Source organism: Oryctolagus cuniculus, chromosome 11, assembly GCF_964237555.1.
Source record: "Oryctolagus cuniculus chromosome 11, mOryCun1.1, whole genome shotgun sequence".
NCBI lineage: Eukaryota > Metazoa > Chordata > Mammalia > Lagomorpha > Leporidae > Oryctolagus > Oryctolagus cuniculus.
The window spans coordinates 24,887,655-24,912,445 of record NC_091442.1 but is presented as its reverse complement, the minus strand read 5'-3'; the positions used below and the strand labels follow the sequence as shown (position 1 = coordinate 24,912,445).

The following is a 24,791-nucleotide window of genomic DNA, read 5'->3' as shown; positions in this document are numbered from 1 at the left end:
TGAACCCAGGTCAGCAGATGCCAAGTCCAGTGCTGGGCACCTCTTGTCCGCCCACACCTATGGAACGGGCAGTGGCGCCGTGGAGCTCGACCCCAGACACACCTTGGGGGTGTTTCCAGCTTCCCACGCTGGGGTCTCCAGGATGTGCCCAGCCCGGGGGCTGATAAACCCCAGCTCATGTGACAGCATCCGGGATTGAGGACCATTCCTGGAATTAGCCACAAACCACAGACCTTTGTGGTTCTGGGGCTCCACACCCGATTCGCAGAGCAAATCTGAATTCCGGTCTCGTGTCACTACACAGCGTCTCTTCTCACTGGGATATAAGCTGCCTCCAGGGCCAGCCTCCTCCCGACGCAGAGGCCCAGGGAAGGGACCTCTCCGGACTGAGCTGCCAGCACCTCCTGGGGTAAGGAGCAGCCCCTCCCCCGGGGAGGTGGGGGAGCCCCGGAGAGGAGCCTGCCAGGGCATCCACGCCAGATCCAGTCTTGCTGCAGTGGGGCTTCATCCCGAGAACCCCTTGGGGAGCAAGACGAAGGCCTGCCTCGCACTTCTGCCATGGACCATCAGGCCTGTGCTTGTCTGTGCTGGGAGGCCAGGGACCTGAGAGCTGTGCTCCCTCCCTGAGGCGCCTCAGCGGCCTGCTGGGGTCACAGACCCCTCCTTTGGCACCTGTGGTTTTAACCCAAGGGGCTGACTCCTCTGTGAACAGCGCTCTCTGGGCAGTAGTGCTGGCATGAGGTGAGGAAGCCAGACAAAAATGACTGTCCATGGTAGCCCTTCATGTTCTAGTATAAATGAGCACCTCCAATACTCTCCTGGGAGCTGATGCGAGTGGGGAAGGAAATTGGCGTCTTTGTGAACTTCAAGAGAAGTGGGTGATCCGGCGCCACAGCTCACTAGGCTAATCCTCTGCCTTGTGGCGCCGGCACACCAGGTTCTAGTCCCGGTCGGGGTGCTGGATTCTGTCCCGGTAGCCCCTCTTCCAGGCCAGCTCTCTGCTGTGGCCAGGGAGTGCAGTGGAGGATGGCCCAAGTGCTTGGGCCCTGCACCCCATGGGAGACCAGGAGAAGCACCTGGTTCCTGCCATTGGATCAGCGCAGTGCGCCGGCCACAGTGCGCCGGCCGCGGCGGCCATTGGAGGGTGAACCAACGGCAAAAGGAAGACCTTTCTCTCTGTCTCTCTCTCTCACTGTCCACTCTGCCTGTCAAAAAAATAAAAAGTAAAAAAGAGAGAGAGAGATAATTGGGGACAGGGAAAAGAGAAGAGGGGCGTAAGAGGCAGAAGCCAACAGTTTTGGCTGGGCCCGGAGGGAAGGCTGTGCCTGTGCTGGTGCTGGGTCTTGCGAGTGGGTGGCCTGGGCTGGTGGCCCGAGAGAAGTAGGCTGAGGCGCGGAGGCAGCAAGACCCAGTCTCCTGCAGGCTGGCATCCAGCTCGTCCCACAGTGCCCGCGTCACCCTTCCAATCGCCTATGTCCCCACTGCCTCCTGGGGGCCTGAAACAGCGCTCTCTAAACAGCAGCGCTGTAGTAGATATCGCGCGTAGAGAGCAAACAGGTTCAGAAAGGTACAGTCTCGTGCCTCAGGGTGAACCCAGACAGCTCTGATCCGGAGCCTTCGTCTCCACCATGGGGTGCAGAACCTACCCCTGCAAAGATGGGGAGAACGTGGAGGTGGCTGGCTGGAGGTGCTGTTGAGTAGAGGGAAGGATGGATGATGGATGATGGGTGGATTGATGGCTAGGAGAGGGAGAATGAGTAGATGAGTAGATGGATGGATGATGGATGTGTGGCAGATAGATGGGTCAGTGGATGGACGGATGGGTGGATGCTGGATGGATGGGAGGATGATGGATGAGGGATGATGGATGATGGGTGGATTGATGGCTAGGAGAGGGAGAATGAGTAGATGAGTAGATGGATGGATGATGGATGATGGATGGGTGGCAGATAGATGGATCAGTGGGTGGATGGATGGATGAGAGGTTGGATGATGGACAGGTGCTGGCTGGCTGGCTGGAAGGGGGAGAATGAGTGGACAGGTGGGTGGGTGGGTGAGTGAATCAGTGAGTAGATGCTGGAGAGACCACCGCAGAGCCTGCCTGCTACGTTTGCTGTTTCTGTCGGAATCCCCGGTACTGCTCTCCCTGAGGCTGTCTGTAGCTCTTGGGGGCGGAATCAGATGTCCACACACTGCGTCATGTTGGCTAATGAGCCTGCGCTGTGGCATCAGATAATGGGTGAGACCGGGAGTTTTGGTCCCCCTGTCTCTGGGTCTCGGAGTCCACATGCGACTCTCTCCTGGCCGGGGTGGTGGCATGGGGCCCTGCCCTGCAGTGACTGTCCCCTCTGCAGGGCAGAGGCCAGCATGTGGGCAGCCTGCTATGTGGCTGCTCTGGCCATGGTGGTGGCGCGTGGGGTCTGCCAAGACACGGTCAAAACAAACACGGTCCTCAGGGTCACCAAGGACGTGCTGAGCAACGGTGAGTCCAGGCCTGAAGGGGGTCGGGTGGCCTGGGGTGGGCGGGGCCAGCAGTGCCCAGGGACCCTCCCCCTGCCGGCGGACCCCACACCAAACGGCTAGGCGGCTACTCCTCTCTGGGCCTTAGTTTCCCCATCTGGAAAGCGGGTGTAATTATGGTCCCTACCTGCAAGCACTAGAATGAAATGACAGGACCCCCTGGAGACCAGCACAGTGCCCGCTGCAGAGAAGGCCCTCCAGGGGGCGCTGCCACGGTTCCTGGCACCCCCGGACTTGCTCCCGCCCCAGTTCCCAGCCAAGGCCATCAGAAGCAGATGTGTGCGCAGGCCTCCCCGCAGCGGGACCAGGGCCCTGGCCTTGCCTCCTTCCCGGGGATCGGGATCGGCTGAGACGACCCAGGCGGCTATGAAGGGCGCAGCCCCTGGAAGGGAGGAGGAGGAGGGAGGTGCAGGCCTTGGGCTGAGCTAGCAGGTTAGGCGAGCGCAGGGAGAGCCGAGCCAGCTCCAGGCTCACCGTGGGCTCAGAGGGTGCAGGTGGCGGCGGAGGAGGGGCTCAGCCACTGACGGCGCGTCTTTGCCCCCTGCCCCCCACAGCCATTTCGGGCGCCCTACAGCAGAGCGACGCCCTGCGCTCCGCCCTGCGCGAGGTGCCCGTGGGTAAAGCCGGTGCCGGCGCTGGCGGGCCTTTCCTGGGGGGCCTGCTCGGCGGAAGCGGAGGCGGAAGCAGTGGGGGCGGCGGGCTCCTGGGGGGTCTGCTTGGAGGTGGCGGTGGAGGGGGCGGGGGTGACCTGTTGGGTGGGGGCCTGCTGGGCGGCGGCAGCAGTGGCGGGGGGCTCTTAGGTGGCAGTAGCGGCGGGGGGCTCCTGGGCGGCGGTGGCAGCAGCGGCGGGGGGCTCCTGGGCGGCGGTGGCAGCAGCGGCGGGGGGCTCCTAGGTGGCGGCAGCAGCGGCGGGGGGCTCCTGGGCGGTGGTGGCAGCAGTGGCGGGGGTCTGCTGGGTGGCGGCGGTGGGGGTCTGTTGGGCGGTGGTCTTTTGGGTGGAGGTCGCCACCGTCCCGACGACTACAGACGCGTGGAATTCCCCCGAGGTGTGGGCGGCGTCCCCTACAATGACTTCCACTTCCGGGAGCCGCCCCCCACATACGCCCACGGCAAGCAGCTGGGCGGGAACTACAAGTACGGCCGCGTGGAGGCCAGCGACAACGCCGCGCAGCTGGGCGGCAAGTACCGCTACGGCGAGATCCTGGAGCCCGACGGCAGCGTCCGCGACCTGCGACGCGGCGACTACCGCGCGGCCCCGGGCGAGCACGGCGGGCCCCCGGGCGCCGGGCGCTACAGGTCGGCCGAGGCTCCGGCCCCCGGGCACCGGCTTCACCGGCGGGACCTGCGGCGAGACCTGCAGCCCGGAGAGATCCCAGCTGGGGTGGCCACGGGCGCGCTGGGCCCCGGCGGCCTGCTGGGCACCGGGGGCATGCTGGCGACCGACGGCATCCTGTCGGGCCAGGGTGGCCTGCTGGGCGGAGGCGGTCTCCTGGGCGACGGAGGACTTCTCGGAGGAGGGGGCGTTCTGGGCGTGCTCGGAGAGGGCGGCATCCTCAGCACCGTGCAAGGCATCACAGGGTAAGGAGGCCAGGCTCTCCCCTGGGCCCACCAACCCGCCCCCGGCCCCGCCCCCAGGCAGACCCCACTCGGCCTGTTCACCTGTTTCCCCATCTGTAGCATGCACAGTTGTAGAGGGTAAGTGGGAGAAGCCTAAAGGTGTAACAGTATGCCGAATGATGATATACTATAGCTTTTTTTTTTTTTTTTTTTTTGACAGGCAGAGTGGACAGTGAGAGAGAGAGACAGAGAGAAAGGTCTTCCTTTTGCCGTTGGTTCACCCTCCAATGGCCGCCGCTGCAGCCGGCGCACCGCGCTGATCCGATGGCAGGAGCCAGGAGCCAGGTGCTTTTCCTGGTCTCCCATGGGGTGCAGGGCCCAAGCACCTGGGCCATCCTCCACTGCACTCCCTGGCCATAGCAGAGAGCTGGCCTGGAAGAGGGGCAACCGGGACAGAATCCGGCGCCCCGACCGGGACTAGAACCCGGTGTGCCGGCGCCGCAAGGTGGAGGATTAGCCTATTGAGCCACGGCGCCGGCCACTATAGCTTTTTTTAAAAAAAAAAATTATTTATTTTTTTGAAAGGCAGAGTGACTGAGGGAGAGAGACAGAGAGAGAGAGGTCTTCTATCCACTGGTTCACTCCCCAGATGGCTGCAATGGCCGAGGCTGAGCCAGGCTGAAGCCAGGAGCCAGGAGCTTCTTCTAGGTCTCCCACCTGGGTGCAGGGGCCCAAGGACTTGAACCATCCTCCCCTGCTTTCCCAGGCGCATTAGCAGGGAGCTGGACTGGAAGTGGAGCAGCCGGGACTTGCACCAGTGCTCAGATATGGGAAGCCAGTCTTGCAGGCGGCGCTCCATCTGCTGCGCCTCAGCGCCCGCCCCTGTGTTTTTTAATTCAACAATGCCCCGCCTCTTCATGGTCATTATTTAATTCAACAAATACCCAGAGCTCCCACTCTGTGAAGGACACCGTGCCGGCACCGGGGACAGAGCCAGTGGTTAGCCAAGGAGAGACACAGCCTGGTCTGGGGCAGCTTGCAGGCTGGTGGGGTCCATGGGTATGGCTCAGTGACAGCTGTGCAGGAAGTTCATGGAGAAGCGAGGGAGTTTATCTCCCCGGGGCAGGTCAGGGGAGGCTTCCCGGAGGAAGAGAGCCTGGAACTGAAATCCGCAGGATGCCCGGGAGGGCCCCGGGCAGAGGGGCATAGGGACAAGCCTGGAAAAGAGGTGTTTGACGTGGCACAATGACTCAAAGGACACGGACGGAACGTGGGTGGCGGGTCCAGGCCGTGGCTGCTGGGTCGTGCTCGCCTTTAACCTCTGTGCATTTTTTTGAAGTGCTGTTTGTGAGCCGCAGGCCTCAGAGGAGAAAGGCGTGAGGGCGGGGCGGGTGCTCCGGGCTGAACAGGCGGCTGGGGGGGGGGGGGGGGGACGGGGGCTGCTGCTCACGGCCCGGTCTGTGCAGGCTGCGCATCGTGGAGCTGACCCTCCCGCGGGTGTCCGTGCGGCTGCTGCCCGGCGTCGGCGTCTACCTGAGTCTGTACACCCGCGTGGCCATCAACGGGAAGAGGTGTGCGCCCCACTCGGCAAGGAGGGCGTGGGCACGGCGCCTCCCTGTCGGTTCCTGTCTCGTCCCAACGCGGGCATGAGGCAGAGTCACATGACTGTGGCCATAGCCATAAGCAAGGCGCCTCCCTGGATGGCACCTGCCACATAGCAGGTGCTCAACTCAGCGCCAAAGCCACCTTCAGGGCCCCTCTGATAAACTCAGGGGGCTGGGATGGTCACCTTGGCAACCAGAGTGCACACTGAGCCCCTTCCTGGCCTTTGGGGCTCCCCCAGCCTGCAGATGGCACAGGGTGGGTCAGGGGGAGGAGATCTGGGCACAGATGACCTGAGGGGTCCCGAGCACGAGCCAGGGCCTCGCCCGCCCGGTGACCCTCTGCTCCCTGGCCCTTGGGTCGCCTGCAGTCTCATCGGCTTCCTGGACATCGCCGTGGAGGTGAACATCACCGCCAAGGTCCGGCTGACCATGGACCGCACGGGGTACCCGCGGCTCGTCATCGAGCGCTGTGACACCCTCCTGGGAGGCATCAAAGTAAAGCTCCTGCGAGGGTGCGTACCCCCCACCGCGTGGAGACCTCGGGGGGCCTTGAAGGGGAGCCGTGTCCTGAGCCTCGGGGGAGGGGTCTGAGCAGGACTGGGTCACAAAACTGCTTTGCTCTATCCAACTGCGCTGTGGGAGGGGACCTGGGTGGCGTCCAGTGGGGGCGGGGCGCTGGTTCCTGAGGGTGAAAGCCCCAGGGGCCTTTGGTGCGGCTCTGGCCACGCTGCCCGCCTCCTGTTCTGGCCAGCTTCTGGATTGCCAGTGGCTCTGCAGGTCTCATCCACTCCCCTCCGTCACCAGCTGCCTGGGGGGTGGGGGAGGGGGACGGTACACTGAGAACTTGCTCTGTCTAGGTCACGCCCTTGGACCTTGATCCCTATCTGTAAAATGGATCACACCTCCCCATCTTTTTAAAAAAATTTTTTTTTTGTTTTCATTTATGTGAAAGGCAGACAGATGGAGAGAGAGAGGTAGACAGACAGGGCGCTCCCGTCGGTGGTTCACTCCCCAAATGCCAACCATGGCTGGGGCTGGGAACTCCACCTGCTCTCCCACACGGGTGGCCGGGACCCAGCCACCTGCACCATTACCTTGGCCTCCCAAGTTCTGGGTTGGCAGCTGCATGTGGGTAAAACCATGCACTCGGCCTCGCTAGGGGAAGGCACAGAGCGGAGGCAAGTGCGCCGGGAGGGACTGGCTTTGCAGCTACGAAGCTGGACAGCCAGACCCGCGGAAGAGCTCAGCAAACCGATTTCCCTGGGTGTCCTGGCCCCAGACACAGGGGAGCGGGCTCTGTCCCTCTGGGCGCTCAGAGCCCAAACCAGGGACCCAGAGCCTGCTCCCCTCTCTGCAGGCTTCTCCCGAACCTCGTGGACAACTTGGTGAACCGAGTCCTGGCCAACGTCCTCCCCGACCTGGTAAGGATCGGCCTGGGGAGCCGGGAGCACGAGCCTCCCCCAGGCCCGGGCCGCGGCCCAGCCTCCATCCCTAGGGCGCACGGCGACCTTCCCAGGACGGGGGGAGCCAGGGGCTGGGCGTATTCCTGGCCGTCTGGGCAGGCTCCCCAGGAACACGGAGGGACGGACCAGTTAGGGACAAGCTGGGGAGCTGGAGAAGGGCCCAGTTCTGGGATCAACTCCCTGCTGGGTGACAAGTCACGCCAGCTGCCTGGGCCTTGGTTTTCCCATCTGTGGTATGGGAGTAAGGACAGAGCCCTGCCCACGGGGCCGTGGGGAGGACAGTGCCTGGCGCAGGGCCAGCGTCACCGCGGCTCCCTGATGTTTCCCCCTGCAGCTCTGCCCCGTTGTGGACGTGGTGCTGGGTCTCGTGAATGACCAGCTGGGTCTCGTGGATTGTGAGTCCTTCGCCACCATCTACTGACGCCTGCCCTGGGCCAGCCCGGCACAGCCGCCTGTGGGAGGAGGGCCCAGCGCGTGGGGACGGCAGCCGGCTGCCTGGCCTCTCCTCTGCCCCCTGGAGGGAGGGGCTTCCCGGCAGGGCTCTGTGTGGACCTGGACAGCCCCTCCCTGGCTGCTTCCCGGCTAGAGCCAGGGGCTTGCCTGCAGCCCACAGAGGGACCAGAGGGCGAGTAGATACTGCGCAGGTCCTCAGAACCAGGCCCTGGAGCCCTGAGTGAACATCCTGAAGGCAGCCGGCCCTGGGTGGCTGTACAGCTGGTGCACTGCCCCTCTCCAGGGACCTCCTTCCACGTAGACTACAATGGATGGCAGCACCTTGAGTTGGGCAGTGCGCGGCCTCTACAACTGTGCAAGGCAGCCCTCTCTCACGGTGCGCCCACTGCTCTGGGACACCAGGCAGCTTGAACATGGCTGTCCCAAGTCAGGGAAGCGAAGAAGGGCGAGCCTCTCCCAGGAGGTGGGGCTACCCATAGCGCCAGTTTGGAGCACCAAACTGGTTTCCCTGGTGCACCACGCTTCTGTCTGCAAGGCTTAGACGCCTCCAGGATCCCAGTCCCCCTTCCCCGAGAGGCTCCTGGAACCCCTTTATGGGGGAGGAACCCGAGGTGCAGAGAGCGGTGCCGGGACCTCCTGAGGCCACGCAGCAAGGGAGAGGCTGCCCCGGGTCTGCAGCTGGCGCCTTGGCCACACCCCACCCCAGCCACGGCCCCCGGGGTGGGCTGCGGGGCCTCCCCGTGACCCCCGCCTTTGCCCACAGCTCTCGTGCCTCTGGGCATCCTGGGAAGTGTGCAGTACACCTTCTCCAGCCTCCCGCTCGTGACGGGCGAGTTCCTGGAGCTGGACCTCAATGTGAGTGCGAGGCCGGGGAGGGGCCGGGGCGGGGCGGGGCCGGGCTGGGGCGGGGCCGAGTGGTGCCACGTCTGGGGCGGGGCGGGGCTGGGGCAGCGGTCCCCCCACACAGGCAGGGCGGAGCCAGGGTCCCAGCCCCCTGGCGAGTGCCTGGGAGGCAGCCTTTGATGGCAGCCTTCCCTGATCACCCGGACCCCTTCTGCAGCCAGAGCCGACCCCGGCCCGCTGCATACCCAGTTCTACTCAGTCTGAGCTCGCAGCAGAGGTCAGACCACCTGCCCAAGGCCATGCAGCTAACGGGCATGGACCTGGGATGTGAACCCCGGCGGCCCCCCTGCCAGTTGCTGGAGCACCGGGGAGTACTTCCCCAGCGCCTCACGGAGACCGCTGTAAAAAAAAAAAAAAGTCCCAATTCGCAGCTCTGCTGACCGCCACGGCACGCCACACCCACCGCGGCTGATTTCAAGCTGCCCCAGTGTGAGGCCGCTGGAGGCCAAGGTGGGAAGAGGGGCCACAGTCGGGGCTCGGGCGCCAGTGCCCGGCCCCCACACGCACGAGGCTCCCACCCCCTCCCCAGCGGCCCCCACCTGCCACACCCCACGCAGACGTGCAGGTGCACACCCGTGCTCCCCACCTGTGCACACGGGCACAGCTGACGCATTCCTAGACACAGATCTGGGCCAGAGACACCTGGGGGGGGGTCACTGCTGTGCCGGGCCCTGGGCCTCCCTGCCCAGTGGGAATGCCAACCCATTGCAGCGTATGGGCTGTAGAGGCTCACGCTCTCAAACGAAGATGCAGTTATCAATCCAGTGCTGTGATAGAGCCTCAGGGAAGTGAAGGAGGGCTGCCTGGAGGAGGTGACACCTGACCAGAGACCTAGCAGATGAGTGGGATGTAACAGGGGAAAAGTGCGATAGAGGGAAGAGCCCGTGGGGAAGCCACATGGTGGGGGGCTTGGGAGAGGGGGATCCATGTCACTGTGTGTGTGGTGACCATACAGCAGGGACTGTACGAGGTCCCAACCCAGCACAAATGGAAGGCGGCTTGGGGCCCTAACTGGCCCGGGGGTTGAATCAAGGAGGGCTGCCTGGAGGCAGGTTCCGAGCCCAGCCAGCCTCCAGGCTCCGTCCGCCCGTCCTCCCCGCACTGAGGGCCCCCTCTGCTCCGCAGACCCTGGTCGGGGAGGCGGGAGGAGAGCTCATTGACTACCCGCTGGGGCGGCCGGCCACATCGCCCAGGCCCAGGATGCCGGAGCTGCCCCCGATGGGCGACAACACCAACTCCCAGCTGGCCATTTCCGCCAACTTCCTGGGCTCGGTGCTGACGCTGCTGCAGAAAGAGCGGGCGCTGGACATCGACATCACCAACGGCATGGTGCGTGCCGCCCCACACCGCGGCTTCCTGGTGTGCGCGCTCGGCCGGGTGCCCGAGGCTCGGCGCAACACCCAAGCGCGGCGAGGCGAGGCCGTGGCTCCCCGCTCCAGTCGAGTTTGTTCATTCCAGTCCTTTCTGGAAGGGGCCGCATTCACACACGTGTGTCCCTGTGCACTTCCGCGTGAGCGCCGAGAACCTGTTCTCGCGGTGCCACCGATGCCCAAGGAACAGAAAGGTGGGGCCGACTCCTGGCCACACAGCTTCCTAAAAAATTCAAGCCTTCAGAAAAGTTAGAAAATACGAGTGACCCTCACCGAGCCCACCAGGTAGTATTCTGCCACATTGGCCTCACAGGCACCCATCTGCCCTCCTGGCCACCTACCTGGCCACCTAGCCACTCCACCCACCCATCCACCCTCCCTCCCCTCCAACTATCTACCCACCCACACATCCACCATCCATCCACCCACCCACCCATCTGTCCCTCCATCCACCCATGCATCTACCCACCCACACATCCACCATCCATCCACCCACCCACCCATCCACCCATCTACCTACCCACTCATCCACCTAGCCACCTACCCACCGCCACTCACCCAATCCACCTGGCCGCCTACCCACCCATCCACCCACCCACCCACCCGCCCCATCATCCTCCAGTCCATCGCCATCACTCACCCACCCATCCCGTCATCCAGGACCTGCCTGTCTTTCTGTCTCCCATCTTTCTGTCCACCCTGTTAGTGAGCGATTGGAGCTTTTAGCTGCACTACGACATTTGGCTCCACAAACGCCATGGTTCATCTTCTAAGAACAAGAGCGTTCTCCAAAGATCCACCACGATCTTTGATTCCAGCGAGAGGAAAGTGACCGCTGGGGCCAGTGCACGGTTAGCCTCTCGCTGACAGCAGAGAGCAGAACCTGTGGCTGGAGCCCTCCGCTCCGAGCTGCACTCCGCGGGCGGGGCGGGTCTCATTTTTGCTGCATCGCTCTTCCTTCCGAGCCCTCTCTGCCCCTGGCGCGGGCTTCCCGCCCCTCGGCCTGGAGCTCTGCCCAGCGAGCCACCCTGAAGACAGCCGAGCCAGACAGAGAGCAGCAGGGGCAGGGCGTCCTGGGCCCCAGAGGGGTGCGCAGACACGGCGTTGCACCCCGGTTTTAACCAGCAGCGGGTTTTTAGAGAAGAGCGATTCCGGTACAACCTCCTGTCCTGTACACGGTCAGCGGCTGCCCCATGTGAGGGCGTGGCCGCCTGGGGTGGGGTGGGGGGATGGAGAGTGTCTCGGAGGGAGAGGCGCCCTCTGGCGGTGGGAGTTGACCACTGCACCAGCAGCTCCTTGCTGTCCCCGCAGGGCCTCATGTGACCCTTCTGTTTGTCCTGCAGTTTGAAGAGCTTCCTCCACTTACCACAGCCACGCTCGGGGCCCTGATTCCCAAGGTAGGTGAGGCGGGGGGCTCCGGTCCGCAGGCAGAAGGGAAGACGCCCAGCACTGGGTGGGGCGGCAGTGACCAAGGCTTGGAGCCGGTCTCAGCCTGTGCAGGTCTGGTCCTGGCCTGGCTGCTCCTTTGCTGTGTGACTTTGGGCTGGAGCCTTAACGTCTCTGAGCTGTAGCTTCCTCATCTGTCCAAACAGGATGCAGGTTCAGATAGTTCTGGGAGGCGCCGACACAGGGCCAGGCAGACGGGGTGCCTGGGCGCTCAGAGGGAACCAGCCGGCTCTGTGGGACAGGGAGACACAACCAGCACATCCCAGTCCCGTCATCTTGGGCCAATGACAGCATCTTTCTGAGCCTCAGTGTTCTCAGCTGGAAAATGGGCTTAACAACGTTGGCCACCCCCACGGCCGGGGTGGCTGTGGACCTGGCATCTGGAACCCGGGCACAGGGCAGGCACTTGGCAAGCGTTAACTATTACTGTTAACCAATCCTTCTAACTGGCGCAAGCACACTCTCGTCGCATGGGAGGCCATCCACAGTTGGAGCAAAGGCTTGTGGGATGCCCAGCTCCTGTGCGAAGCCCGTGAGCCTGCACCTGGTAGCCAGGGCTCAGTCGGTGGTACTCACCTCGCAGGAGCGCAGGGAGGCCGGGATCCCGGCTGCGTGGACGCTTTCCATCTTTTTCCCACCTGCCCTGTCTGGTCCTGAGTGGAATTCAAGGGCGAGGTTCTAAGCCTGCATCTGGGGGGCGGAGACCAAGCTCAACAGGCAGTCGCGATCGCCGTCTTGTGGCTGAAGGCAGAACTGCAGCGGCGCGAAAATCCGACTTAAGACACGCTGGGGGCTCCACCTTGTCCCAGGGACCCCCTCCAACTGGGACTTTTTTTTTTTTTTTTTTTTTTGGGCTGGACCCTTGCGCTTGCACACTGCACTGCGCTGTCCAGCCCATGACTTATGCTTAGAACGCACTCTTTCATTTGGTCCCAATCGGCTCCCATACTTGGGGCCACAAGGGAGAAGAAGGTAGAGGCGGAGAGGCACCTGATGCGGCCGGGGCAGGGCTGGGCCCAAGGGGTAGGGAGCCTCAGGCCGTGAGGTGGCTGCAGGTCGAGCCGATGCCCAGGGCTGTGTCCTGGAGCCCCCGGCTGGGCTGCAGTCCCTGGGGGGACAGGCTTGGCGGGAGCCAGGAGAACGCTCGGGGCCCTGCTGCTTGGGGACGCCGGCATCCCCGCGAGGGAGCTGTGGCTATGCAGGCTGCTCTGCAGAGACGCTCTGAGAAGCCGGGGAGTCGAGGCGCCGGGAGCCAGTTTGCCGGAGGCTGCGATCAGCACGTGAGCCGACGGCTGACCTTGCCAATGACCAAGAGCTGCACGTGGGACGGCGGCAAGGACGGGGACGGAGGCCCTGGCGCCTGCCCCTGCAACCTGGTGCCAGTGCTCGCTTAACAAGAGTGCTCCTTCCATGCTCTTTTGGGGGTGAATCAGTTATTTTGTCGTGTGGCAGGCTGGTCCTTTGGTCAGCAGATCAGCTTGGGGGGGAAGCCGCCTGCAGGCAGCTGGGGACCCAGAAGTCCTGGGCAGGTGGCATGGCCCGAGCCTCGCTCTAGAGCGAAACTGTGGACACCCCAAGGTGGGGACTTTCCCGCTCTGGGAAGCTCTGGGAAGGGTGTCCAAGCACTTGGGCTTGCGACCTGCAGGAAAACTGCCCCCTGGAGCAGCTGTGGTGACTGAGCGCCCCCCCCTTCCTGCTCCCAGGTCGTGAGCGTTTCCCGTGCAGGGCTCGGTGCTCCAGGCTGTGACTGCATCTGCACAGCGGTGACCCCGTGTCAGAGGCGGGGGAGGGGTCCGTCCTCCCCAGGGCCACTGGCTTCACCTGCACTGGGCAGGACGCGGCCCCGGGGCTCTGCATTTAGAGGGTGATCGACGACCCCCTGGGCACCCACTGCCACCAAGGACCCCGCCCACCTGGCCTGGTGCCCGCCCACAGGTGTTCCAGCAGTACCCCGAGCCCCGCCCACTCACCATCAAGATCCAGGTGCCCAACCCGCCGTCGGTGACGCTGCAGAAAGACAAGGCGCTGGTGCAGGTGTTTGCCACTTCCGAGGTCGTGGTGTCCCAGCCCAACGACGTGGAGACCACCATCTGCCTCATCGACGTGGTGAGCGTGACTGACGTGCAGATCATGTCTTCTTCCTAACCCCTTCCCCGCAGAGGGGCCCCGTGCACCGTGCGTGTTGCCCAGAGGCTGGGGCTTGGGCAGGAGGCGGCCCAAGGCCTCGGCGACCTCGGGGCTGGAGGCGGCTCGGCCAGGCGTGCAGCGGCCCCCCGGGGTCCGAGTGACCTTTCCTCCTCCTTGCCTCCCCCCAGAACACCGACCTCCTGGCCTCGTTTTCCGTGGAAGGCGATAAGCTCATGATCGACACCAAGCTGGACAAGTAAGGGGTTGCGGCCGGGGCTCCCAGGGGGCCCTGGGGGACGCGGCGCCCAGGTGGCTGTCAGGCCCGGGGGGATCCAGGAGCCTGCAGAGGTGAACAAGGCCCATGCCTGCCGAGCCCACGGGCAGGGTGGGGGAAGCCACGGCCCTAACGTGGTCTGTTGGACCTGTTGCCAACAACAACGACGGCAACAGTAATAATAACGATGCCAGTGATGGGGCAGCACCAGGCTGGGCCCCACCTGCCCTGCACATGGCTTCCCCAGCTCCGGCCTCCCGATGGGCCTGGGAAGTCAGCACTGTTATTCTCCCTTTAAATTTTTATTTTATTTTATTTATTTGAAAGGCAGAGTGACAGAGAGAGGGAGAAAGAGAGATTGATCTTCCATCCACTGGTTCATGCAAATGGCTGCAACAGCAGGGGCTGGACCAGGCTGAAGCCAGGAACCCAGAACTCCATCAGGGTCTCCCACGTGGGTGCAGGGGCCCAAGCACTTGGGCCATTCTCCGATGCTTTCCCAGGCCATTAGCAGGGAGCTGGATCGGATGTGGAGCAGCCGGGACTCGAACCAGTGCCCATAAAGGATGGCGGCGACACAAGCAGCAGTTTAAATGGCTGTGCCACAGTGCAGACCCCTTGTTCCCGCTTTGCAAGGAGGAGACTGAGGTTCAGAAGTGGCACCCAGGCTGCCCAGGGAGCACAGAGGGGGTTTCCAGGCTGCCAGGGAGCACAGCACAAGAGAGGACCCTGAGCTGACCCAGGTTGTGCGACGTCTGTGTTCAGTGGCAACTGCGCCATCTACAGAGCCAGGCACTGTGGGCTCCAGTCTTGATGTGATGCTGGTGACAACTGTGACACTGGTGACAGCTGTGTGACAGTGATGAGGGGCTCAGTGACACTGTTGAGGGCTGTGTGACACTGGTGACAGCTGTGTGACAGTGATGACAGCTGTGTGACACTGGTGAGGGGCTCAGTGACACTGACGAGGGCTGTGTGACACTGGTGACAGCTGTGTGACAGTGATGAGGGGCTCAGTGACACTGACGAGGGCTGTGTGACACTGGTAATGGCTGTGTGACGCTGGTGACAGCTGTTTGACACTGGTGACAGCTGTGTGACACTGGTGAGAGCTGTGTGACACTGGTGAGGGCTGTGTGACACTGGTGACAGCCGTGTGATGCTGGTGAGGGCTGTGTGACACTGGTGACAGCTGTGTATCAGTGATGAGGGCTGTGTGACACTGGTGAGGGCTGTGTGACACTGGGGAGGGCTGTGTGATGCTGGTGAGGGCTGTGTGACGCTGGTGAGGGCTGTGTGATGCTGGTGACAGCTGTGTGACACTGGTGAGGGCTGTGTGGCACTGGTGAAGGCTGTGTGACACTGGTGACAGCTGTGTGATGCTGGTCTCCAGCACGTGGGACCCAGAACTAGGGACACTGCTGGAAGCCTTTGTGCCGGGCGCTGAGCTGAACCCGAGCTGTGCCCTCACCTCGTTCTGACCTCAGCTCCTGGAAGTGCGTCTGGTGTCCTCCTGTCAGGATGAAGGAGACTGGGTGCAAAATTCCCACTGTGCGCTTGTGTCGTTCTAAGTTTTCTTTTCCTTTTTTTAAGGATTGGTTTTGAATGGCAGAGAGGGAGCGAGGGACATAGCGAGATCTTCCGTCTACTGGTTCACTCCCCAAATGCTAGGGCTGGGCCAGGCCGAAGCCAGGAGCCAGGAACTCCATCTGGGTCTCCCACATTGGTGCAGGAGCCCACGCACCTGGGCTGTCTTCCGCTGCCTCCCCGGCCACAGCAGGGAGCCGGATGGGAAGTGCAGGCAGGGCTCCATCCCAGACACTCCGACACGTGGCTTCCCGTGTGGCAGCTTCATCATTGCACCGAAACCCCTGCCGCAGGGCCTCTTACCAAGAGGCACTGGTTCAGCCCGGCGCTGAGCGGCTCTCTGATGGAGCCCCAGGAGTGCCTAGGGAAGGGACGTTCACCCCGGAGCAGGGGAGGAGACAGCCCGCTGGTGGGCAGAGCTGGCGGTTCCAGGCAGGGAAGCAAAGGGATGAAGCTGGGAGCTGTAGAGTGGCCGGGGCAGGGGTGGGCGTGGAGGCCGGGAGGGCGGAGCCTTATGTGGAGAGCCCCCTCCCACACGGTCCCCGTTTCTGCCCCCCCCCCCACACACACTGAGCAGCTCTTAGGAAAGACCCCTGGGGAACTCTGGCCCGGCCCCTCTCCAGCCGGACTGGCAGTTGTAGGTGAGACGCAGGTGCCACGAGACGGAGGCCATGACTCAGACCTGGGCCTCAGGCCTCTCTCAGAATAGCACGTTGGTGGCCAAGGGCACAGCTGCAGGGCCTGGGTCCTGGCGTCCTTCCCTCGCTCTGGGACTGGGACAAGTTGTGCCTGGGCCTCAGTGCCCCCCCCCACCCCCCCGCCGCGGCATTGCTCCAGGAATTGAACAAAGCGATGGCAGCTGTTAGGTGCTCTATAACAGGCCCTCCGTCCAGCCCGAGCAGCGCCCACTCTGCAACAAGGAGGCCGAGGCACGGAGAACTGAGCCGTGTAGGCCAAGGGCAGGCAGCCCGCGGTGGCAGAGCCGCAGTTTGAGCCCTTATGTGTAGGAGGCCCTTAGCAAGGCCGGTGCTCAGCGGCTGGGAACCAGCCTTGTCCTTGGTAACCACTGCCCCTCCCTGCCCACCCCGGGGCCAGCCAGGAGTCTCCCTGAGGAGGCTGGGGAAGGAGTTCCTGGCCATGAACCAATCACTGCTTCTCACAGGCTGTGTCCTCTCTCTGCAGGACAGAGCTCAACCTGAGAACCTCCAACGTGGGCAACTTTGACGTAAGTGCTCCGCCCAGGCCCCGGGAAGGGCATCCCCGGGAGGCTGCCGGGGCCCGCAAGACTGATGTGGGTTCCAGAGGCTTGGCGCCAGCCCTGTCAGCCCCCTTTTACAGATGGAGAAACTGAGGCCGCAGTGGCCAGAGCACACTCACAGCTCCTGCTGTGCCGATGGCACGGTCCCGTGGGGACAGCTGCCCCCAGTGGGGGCCACCTGCCAGGCCCAGGTCTCTCCACTTTGGGGTGAGGAGGTCTGGGGGCAGCCTTGGGAACCCCGTTGCTCCTGGAGTCACGAGGCTGGAGTTATGGGGTGACCTGGAGCCACAGCCACCCACTGCGAGCCCGGATTCCCACCTGTAAAGCAAGCAGGCATGGATCCATTCCCAGGCCCCCTTCCGAGCCCCGTGCCCTGAGGCACCCGCCAGCCTGGGCTTGGTGCCGGGTCCTCGCCTGGCTCCTTCTTGCACCCCACCCCCACCCCACCTAAGGCTCCAGAGCCCCCCAGCTGCTGCTTTCCGGCCGAGCCTGGGTGAGCGTTGTGCACACATCAAGGCCGCAAACCTAGTCGCTAGGGTGCTTGTCTCTGCGAACCCTGAATACCGCAGCCTGTGACGTGGGCATCGCCAGGGAGGACCTGGCCCAGGCGTCACAGCTGGCGTGGGCGGAGTCGGGACTAGAACAGAAGTCTCTGGACTCCAAGGGGAGCACAGGGTTCACCTGTGCACACCTGATGCGTATTCATGCACCGTGGATGTGCGCATGGATGTGTGTTACAGACACCGCGTGGGGCCCCGAAGCCGCCTCCCCCTCTTTCGTGAGCTTTGCTCGCTCCGGCCTCACAGCGCTCTTAGGATTTGTGTGCTGTTGTCAATCCGATTTCCAAATAGGGAGGCCACACTCCGGGAGGGGAAGCGACTTGCCCGGGGTCCCGGTGCTATTGAGAGGCAGCGCTAGGGAGAGGCACGGGCAGCAGGGGCCTCGCGTCTGCTGTACCCGCTCTCGACTTCACACATGGAAACCGAGGCTTGGGGAGGTTCTGGGTGGGGGGTGACCCGGGCAGAGGGGCTGGCCGTGGGAGCCTGCGGGTGCCTGGTCCGTGATGCCCCACCCCCTCCCGTGGAACGTGGTCTGTGCACAGAACCCTCGGCAAGTCCTCTCGTGTCCTTTCTTCTTTTTCGGTTAATTAACTTGAAAGGCAGAGAGCTCCCTCTGCTGGTTCACTCCCCCGGATGCCAGGGGCTGGGTCAGCCCAGCCCAGGAGCCTGAAATTCAACCCAGGTCTCCCGTGAGGGGGGCAGGGGCCCGAGAGCTTGAGCCATCAGCTGCCCCTGTGCCCCCAGGGTGGGCATTGGCAGGAAGCTGGAATCAGAAATGGAGCTGAGACCCCAACCCAGGCCCTGCTGGACGGGACGCAGGTGTCGCAGGCCGCGTCTTAGCCGCTGCTGCAAGGCCCGCCCCTCTCATGTGTTTAAACAGTCTCTGGGTTCCTTGTGTGGGCAGCACGGCGTGAGTGCTGTGCCAACAGCTGGCACGCTGTGTTTTTAGGGACTGAAGACGAGAAGGCCGTGTAGCTGTTCCGTGCACACATAGTCATGGTTTTGAGTGTTCCCCGTACACCACTGACAGCACCCACGGACGCCCGGCCCCAGACACGAGAGACCGCTGTGGCCAGGCAGTTTACGTGACCTGCCCACTGCCGCCCCCCCGCCCCCCGCCCTGCACTCCTGCACGGCTGAGCAAGCTGGGAGCATGACTGTTGGCTGCCCGAGCCCGAGACCTTCAGGGCCACTGCCCTTGCCGCGTGCTCTGTGTGCCCCAGGGGAGGAACAAGGCCTCCCTCAGCGCCTGCTCCGCGGGGCCTGGGGCCAGGGCTCACCCCGCTCTGGGCAGGCAGGGGAGCCGGGGCTCCGTGGAGACGCTCAGAGCGTCCGGGAGCGGCTGCGGGAGCCAGGGCGCCCTCGGGGGCTGGGTGCAGTGCGGCCTGGGCTCAGCGCTCCTCTCGCCCTGCAGGTAGGCCTCCTGGAGGTGCTGGTGGGGAAGATCTTCGACCTGGCCTTCCTGCCCGCCATGAACGGTGAGCGAGGGGCTGCGGCCTGCGCCGGATGGTGTTTCTGAGAACTTGCGCAGCTTGTTAACTGAAGTCTAAGATCCAGTGTTCTTCAGTCCCTAAAACATTGCTTATTTTTAAAGTTTTTATTTATTTATTTATTTGCAAAACAGAAACAGACAGAGCACCCATCCACTGATTCATCCCCCAAATGCCTGCAATAGCCAGGGTGGGGCTGGGCCAGAGCCAGGATCTGGAAACTCCATCCGGGTCTTGACCCAAGTACTTGAGCCATCACCTGCTGCCTCCCAGGGTGCATCAGCAGGGAGCTGGAATGGGGAGCAGAGCCGGGACTCGAACCCGGACCCTGTGATATAGGATGCTGGCGTTTCAAGCAGCATCTTAGCCAGTGTACCGAACACCCACCCCTAAAATTAATTTATTTTTTCAAGATTTATTTATTTGGCAGGCAGAGTTGGGGGAGGGAAGAGAGATCTTCCATCCGCTGATTCACTCCCCAAAAGGCTGCAATGGCTGAGGCTGGGCCAGGCTGAAGGCAGGAGCCAGGCACTTCATCCTGGTCTCCCAGATGGATGCAGGGGCCCAAGCACTTGGGCCATCCTCCACTGCTTTCCCAGGCCACAGCAGAGAGCTGAACAGGAAGTGGAGCAGCCAGGACTTGAACCGGTGCCCGTATGGGATGCTGGCACCGCAGGCCAGGGCTTTAACCTTCTGCATCACAGCGCCGGCCCCCAAAATTTATTGTTAGTTGCCAGATGATGACTGTGTCTGTTTATGGGGTGCCTCAGGGGTGACGCCCCTTCCTTGCTCCTCCCTTGTCGGGCTGGTGCCGGTTTTCCTGCCCTGTCTGTGAGAAGCCCGAGTGAGCGTTCAGAAAGCACAGAACACAGGTGGGCTCATCTCAGCACCTCGGGACGCGTCCTCCCGAACCTCTTCCTCCATTTTTGACAAAGTACAGACAGAGGTTTCCCGACTTGTCGAGAACGGCGTGTGCTGGTGACGGGCCCCCTGGGCACGCTGTTGCTGCGAGAAGTGCGGTGGGAACAGAGCCCCCAGGCCGCAGCCCCTAGACCCGACCCTGGCCCGGCCGCCACGCTGCCGCACGTCCTCCACAGCACAGGCCCAGCCTGGCGACTCTCTCTGTGGCATCAGGGGTGCCGTGGGCAAGGCATGGGGGGAACTGTGGCTCCATGGGAGACAGCACGGGCGGGGAGGCAGGAGGTGGGGCCTGTCCACCTGGCTCCACCCCCCAGAGGTGGTGTGAGCTCAGGGTGAGTCCTTCCATCTCCCTGAAGTACAAGTTCTCATGTTGGAGAGCGATTGGCCCAGCCTGTGATGGCCAAAGTGGGTCCCTTAAAGCATTAATCCCACGGAGCACCCCGGGGGAAGGGTGCCCTGGCCAAGCACGATCTGCCCCCGTAGAGTAGCCCACGGCGTCCTCAGCTCCCTGGAAGGCCAAGGACCCCACCCGCCCTCCTTCACCTCCTTGCCTGCCTCCCACCCGCAGCTCTGTCCAGGCAGCCCGTCCCCCGTGGTCATTGGCTGGGCCTCCCTCCCTCTGCTCTGGGCCCAGCTAAGGGCTCTGTGCCTCTGGGGCCGAGACCCATGCCCACCAGGAACTCACGGTGCTGTGGAGCCGCAGAGGGAAGCAGAGTGTGTGATTCCTGTCCTGGAGGAGTTCGGGTGGCTGGGGCACGGCGATTGCCTGGGGCTACTGGGCCTGGGGTGCGGGAGCCTTGCAGGGGAGGGCCGGAGTGAGGCCTGCGTCGTCCGGGAAGGAACTGAAAGCCGGCACCTTCCACGAGGCTGACGCCCCTGGCTTTGTTTTGCAGCTGTGCTGGGTTCCGGCGTCCCTCTCCCCAAAATCCTCAACATCGACTTTAGCAATGCAAACATCGACCTCTTGGAGGTAGGAGGAAATGGAGCTCTTTGCTCACCGTGGACCACTGCAAGCCCAGGCCAGAACTAGAGGAGGAGGAGGAGGAGGAGGAGGAGGAGGAGGGGAGGAAGGGCGGGGAACAGAGGCCTCTTCTTCTAAAGCATGGGGCTCAGGAGCAAGGAGCAAGGCCGTTTCAAGTCCTTGAAGGAAACTCACATCCACAATCTCACTGGGTCCGCACCACAGCGGTCACTGCTCCCATCTTACAGGTGGGGAAAACTGAGGCCCAGAGTGGTAAGCAGCTGGCCCGAGGTGGAAGGATGATGGGCCCGCACTGTGCAGAGGGCTGAGGAGCGAGCTGTGAACCAGCAGAATGCGGGCCCTGGCCGTGCCCCCAGCCCCCGGGGGAGGGGGCCCCCCCAGAGACTGTCGAAGTGATTCAGCAGAATCATGGCGGGTGCTTTGAGGTTCGAACACAGGGGCCCTGTTCCCACGCTAAGAACTCTGCTTGCTTGTCCTCTGAAGTTTGGGAACCGCAGGGAAGAGGAAGCGGACAGGCGGTCTCCCCCAGTGTGTAAGCAGCCCGGAAGTCGCCCCCAGGAATAGTTTGCTGGTTCTCATGCCAGTCTCCCTGGGATCTCCCCTTTAGACCCAGCTCAGATCAGGGAGTCAGTAGTGGACTGGCGTACGGAGTGAGGCCAGAGTTCAAATCCCGCCCCTGCCAGTTTCCGCCGGGTGACTGTGGGCGGGGCTCAGTGTTCTCATCGGGAATGGGCACCGGCACTACCCACCTGGTGGAGTTTGTGCTGAGATCCAACGAAGCAGCATCCTCCTGCTCACAGGCGCCGTTCACGTAAACCAAGGGCTGGGCTAGGACACGTGAGAGGATGGACACGAGTCCATCACCACCATCACCACGACTTCCACCACCGACTCGGCGTGCCTAGTGCCTGTGCACAGTCGTCAGGGGTTTGGGCCTGAGTCCAGCCCCGGTACACGCTTGCAGCTGTGTGAGTGGGCCACAGCCACGGCCACGGCCATGGCCACGAGCGAGTGAGCAGTGGTGTCTGCCCTGGCACCTGGGAGGCAGCTCAAACCGGGGGTCCCCACCGCGGCCGCCCTGCAGCCCCTCTTCTTAGGGCCTCTTTGGAACCCGTGGGGGTGAATATTTCCTTCCTGGAAAGTCGTGCTTGCGTATTCTCGCGTCAGAACACATCTTGTTTTATCGTAAATGACACCCCTCCCACTTCTCGCAGTCAGAAATTATACTGCGTGAGTGGGTTACACAGTCTGTGAGTTCGATTTCAGAGTCATAAAGGAGATAACACAGTATCTATGACAGAATGTCAGGTGGGTGTCAGCTGCGCTTATCATCGCTACAGGAACCTGGCCAGTTAGTCTGACTTTTATTTCGAAATAATTGTAGACTTACGAACTGATTGCAAAAATAGTACAAAGGATTCTAGAGTGTTCTTTTCCCAGCTTCCCCCAGTGTTAGAGTCTGACATAACTGAGTCTAATGATCAAAACCAGGAAATCAACAGCGCCACCCAGCCAGGATCTCACCTGCGCCCCGGAGCCGCTGGCTTCCCCACAGCGCCCTCATCTCCCCCGGCCTGGGACAGTCCCTGGCCCGTTCCTTGTGGCCTGCCTGGAGGGAAGGCCCTGAGTTTGGCTTCGACTGATGCTTTCTCATGGTTGGGTTGCCGTGCTGGGGTTCCGTCAAAACTCCCCTTAGGTGACGCGGTGGCCTTACCCGAGGGCCCTGCCAGGGAGCCTGCTGTCCGTGGGACCTAGTCCTGCAGGTGCACCCCTGCTGTGCTGTCGCCACGCCGCGCCCGGGGGAGGCCCCATGGGACTGCTGGTGTCCAGTTTCTCACCAGACCTCTCCCACTGGCTGTGGCTTCCTGGCTGGGTCTTGCCCGCAGCAATGACCAGAGCAGTGTCCGCCTAGTGGTGGTTTGCTGTCTCTGCAGTTCCTAGACACTTGATGGGGATTCCTTAAGGAAAAGCTGCCCCTTCTGCCCCACTCATTTATCTGCTCATTCACTGATTTATGTTAGCACCACTCACATACGGGGGTTATGCTCTGTTACTGCTTTGTGGCTGCAGAATCTGTATTAAGAAAACTGGGTCCTGCAAGATGACCGTGGCGAGCGGCTCAGCCTGCTTTTCTTATCTGGGGGAGAGGGGAGATGGGGGTGTGGCAGCTCCGTCCCCGTGACCCTGCCAGATCTCAGGGCTACTGCTGCCCCGGAGCGCCCCGGGCCCACCAAAGGCAGGCGAGCATCTGGCCAGAGCCACCCTGCCCTGCTCACCAGCCTCTCTGTTCCGCCCCCCAAGGACATTCTGGTGCTGAGCGCCTGAGAGGCAGAGCTGGAGACGTCGCCCCCCTGGGAAGGAGCCCGAGCAAGCCCTGGAGAACTTCTGCCTGGACACGGACCCCGGGCCTGAGTGCCCTCGGCTTCCAGGACAAGTCCCTCCCCGGCCCTGCACCCTTGCTCCCCGCCTGCCCCTCCCCAAGAAAGCGTCCAGGCGCTGTGCAGGGGCGGGGAAGCCCCCCTGGCTGGGGCCATGAGGCCCCTCCGCGCTGTGCACCGCTGCTGTCAATAAAAGATCCCACGTTCCCTGCACTGTGTGTCTCAGCGAGGACCCTCTGCAGGGCCCCGCTGTTTATCTTCCAGGCCTGGTGCGCCGGGGACACCTGGCAGTGGGAGTGTCAGGTGCAGGGGGATGGGTCATGCGTGACCGAGCCCCTTCACACATTCCCAGAGGCCCGTGGAGGAGTGGAGGAGTGGGGAGGGGGCTCTGGCTCAGCTCCCACTGCCTCCCTTCAGCATGTACCGTGGCTGAGCCCTCTTGCCTCAGTTTCCCCTGCCACAGTGCAGCACAGGGGAGGGCCAGGGCTCAGGAGCAACAAGTTCAGAACGGTCGGACTTGACATTGCCACAGGGGCCTGTGTGACCCCGTGTGCCGCTGGGTGGAGGCTCTGTGTTCCTGGGCAGCCTCTGGTGGCCCGCCCCGCTTCCCTTCTGCTGGTTTCCAGGGGGCGGACGAGTGGGTCCCAGGTCCCGGAGGAGGAATGAAAAGGGGGCCACGGAAAGCTCCCCTGCCGCTCCATCCCCCCAAGGGCATGTGGGGGCTGGGTGCTCACTGCCTGCTCGGCCCCATGCTGAGAGCAGGGGGGTGGGTGGGGGATGGCGCAGGGGGGCACCAGGTGCAGGTGGTGAGACCCAAGCCCTGAGAAATGGGGGACTGGGGTGGGAACCCAGGGACCACTCTGCTCCGCCCCCAGGGGGCAGCGCTAGGCTGCTCTGGGCCCCCAGGTTGTTCAGCCTCAGAGGACAGAGGCGCCCAGGCTGCCACAGCAGCTCCCTTCTCATTGGCCAGAGCAGGCCCCAGGAGGAGGGGAGACGGGAGGGAGGAGGGGAGAGCCAGGTCCGTTCTCCGTGGGGACACAGGGGCGGGGGAAGCCACCGAGGAGAAGCCGCGCTGCCGCTGCCAGGCGGATTCTGCCACAGAGCAGGGATCGGGCCGGCCGGGCACGGAGGCGGCCGCAGCCCCACTGGCGCTCCCTGCTCCTGCCCTGAGGTTCTAGAACTAAAGCCGGCAGAGTCCCAGGGGGTGCCGGGTGGGGTGACACAGTCGCCTTTGAGGTGGGTCATTCCTTGGCTGCTCTCTCCTGCGTCGCAAACCATCCCCGCACTCGGTAGCTGAAGCGCCCAACAGCTGCTGGAGGACACACATCTGTGGGTTGACGCAGTTCTGCCAGCTGTGGTGTTGGCCGGGACACCGAGCTGGCCTCAGAGCCGACAGAGCCCTGCTGGGGCGCTCGGCCAGGGAGCCACAGGGCTGCTCCCGATGACTGCTTAATAATAATAATAATAATAATAATAATAGGGTGGCGAGAGCGAAAGCTGCCGATTCTCACGGCCTGGCCTTGGAGGTCACATGGCCCCACTTCTGTGTGCGATTCTGGTCACACAGCTCGTGAGGTCGGTGCAGATCGCAGGCGAGAAGTGTGGACTGCACGCTGCGATGGGTGGCGTGGGGCTGGATGGGTGTGTGGTCATCTCCCACCCACAGCTCGCTCGCTGGCGACGAGGCCAGTTAGCGCAGGGGAAGGCTGTCGGGGTGGCTCGGTGCTAACGTTGTGATGCCACCGCCTGTGACGCTGCCATCCCAAATTCACTTCCATCCCAGCCTCCCGCTGATGTGCCTTTGAAGGCAGCAGATGGCCCAAGTCCTTGGGTCCCTGCCACCCCAGTGGGACACCTGGATGGAGCTCCAGGCTCCTGGCTTCAGCCTGGCCCAGCGC

At 63.1% G+C, this 24,791-nt stretch overlaps 1 protein-coding gene across 1 annotated transcript; it reads left to right on the top strand.

Annotated features, from left to right (window-relative positions):
• The first annotated feature begins 333 nt into the window (after window positions 1-333).
• On the top strand, window positions 334-23,106 carry BPIFB4 (BPI fold containing family B member 4). The gene is made up of 17 exons (XM_070051416.1): window positions 334-409; window positions 2,355-2,482; window positions 3,075-3,137; window positions 3,567-4,098; window positions 5,544-5,648; window positions 6,050-6,193; window positions 7,039-7,102; window positions 7,479-7,539; window positions 8,361-8,452; window positions 9,626-9,829; window positions 11,214-11,267; window positions 13,252-13,422; window positions 13,632-13,699; window positions 16,487-16,529; window positions 18,537-18,600; window positions 20,427-20,503; window positions 22,817-23,106. The coding sequence occupies exons 2-17, from the start codon at window positions 2,368-2,370 to the stop codon at window positions 22,838-22,840; spliced, it is 1,881 nt and encodes a 626-aa protein (XP_069907517.1). The 5' UTR covers window positions 334-409; window positions 2,355-2,367; the 3' UTR covers window positions 22,841-23,106.
• The last annotated feature ends 1,685 nt before the right edge of the window (window positions 23,107-24,791 follow it).

Excerpts from the sequence above, each read along its gene's own strand:
- BPIFB4 (XM_070051416.1), top strand. The coding sequence starts at position 2,368 with ATGTGGGCAGCCTGCTATGTGGCTGCTCTGGCCATGGTGGTGGCGCGT. Across the intron at positions 7,540-8,360 it reads CCAGCTGGGTCTCGTGGATT|CTCTCGTGCCTCTGGGCATC; the intron begins GTGAGTCCTTCG and ends CTTTGCCCACAG. Across the intron at positions 11,268-13,251 it reads TCGGGGCCCTGATTCCCAAG|GTGTTCCAGCAGTACCCCGA; the intron begins GTAGGTGAGGCG and ends GCCCGCCCACAG.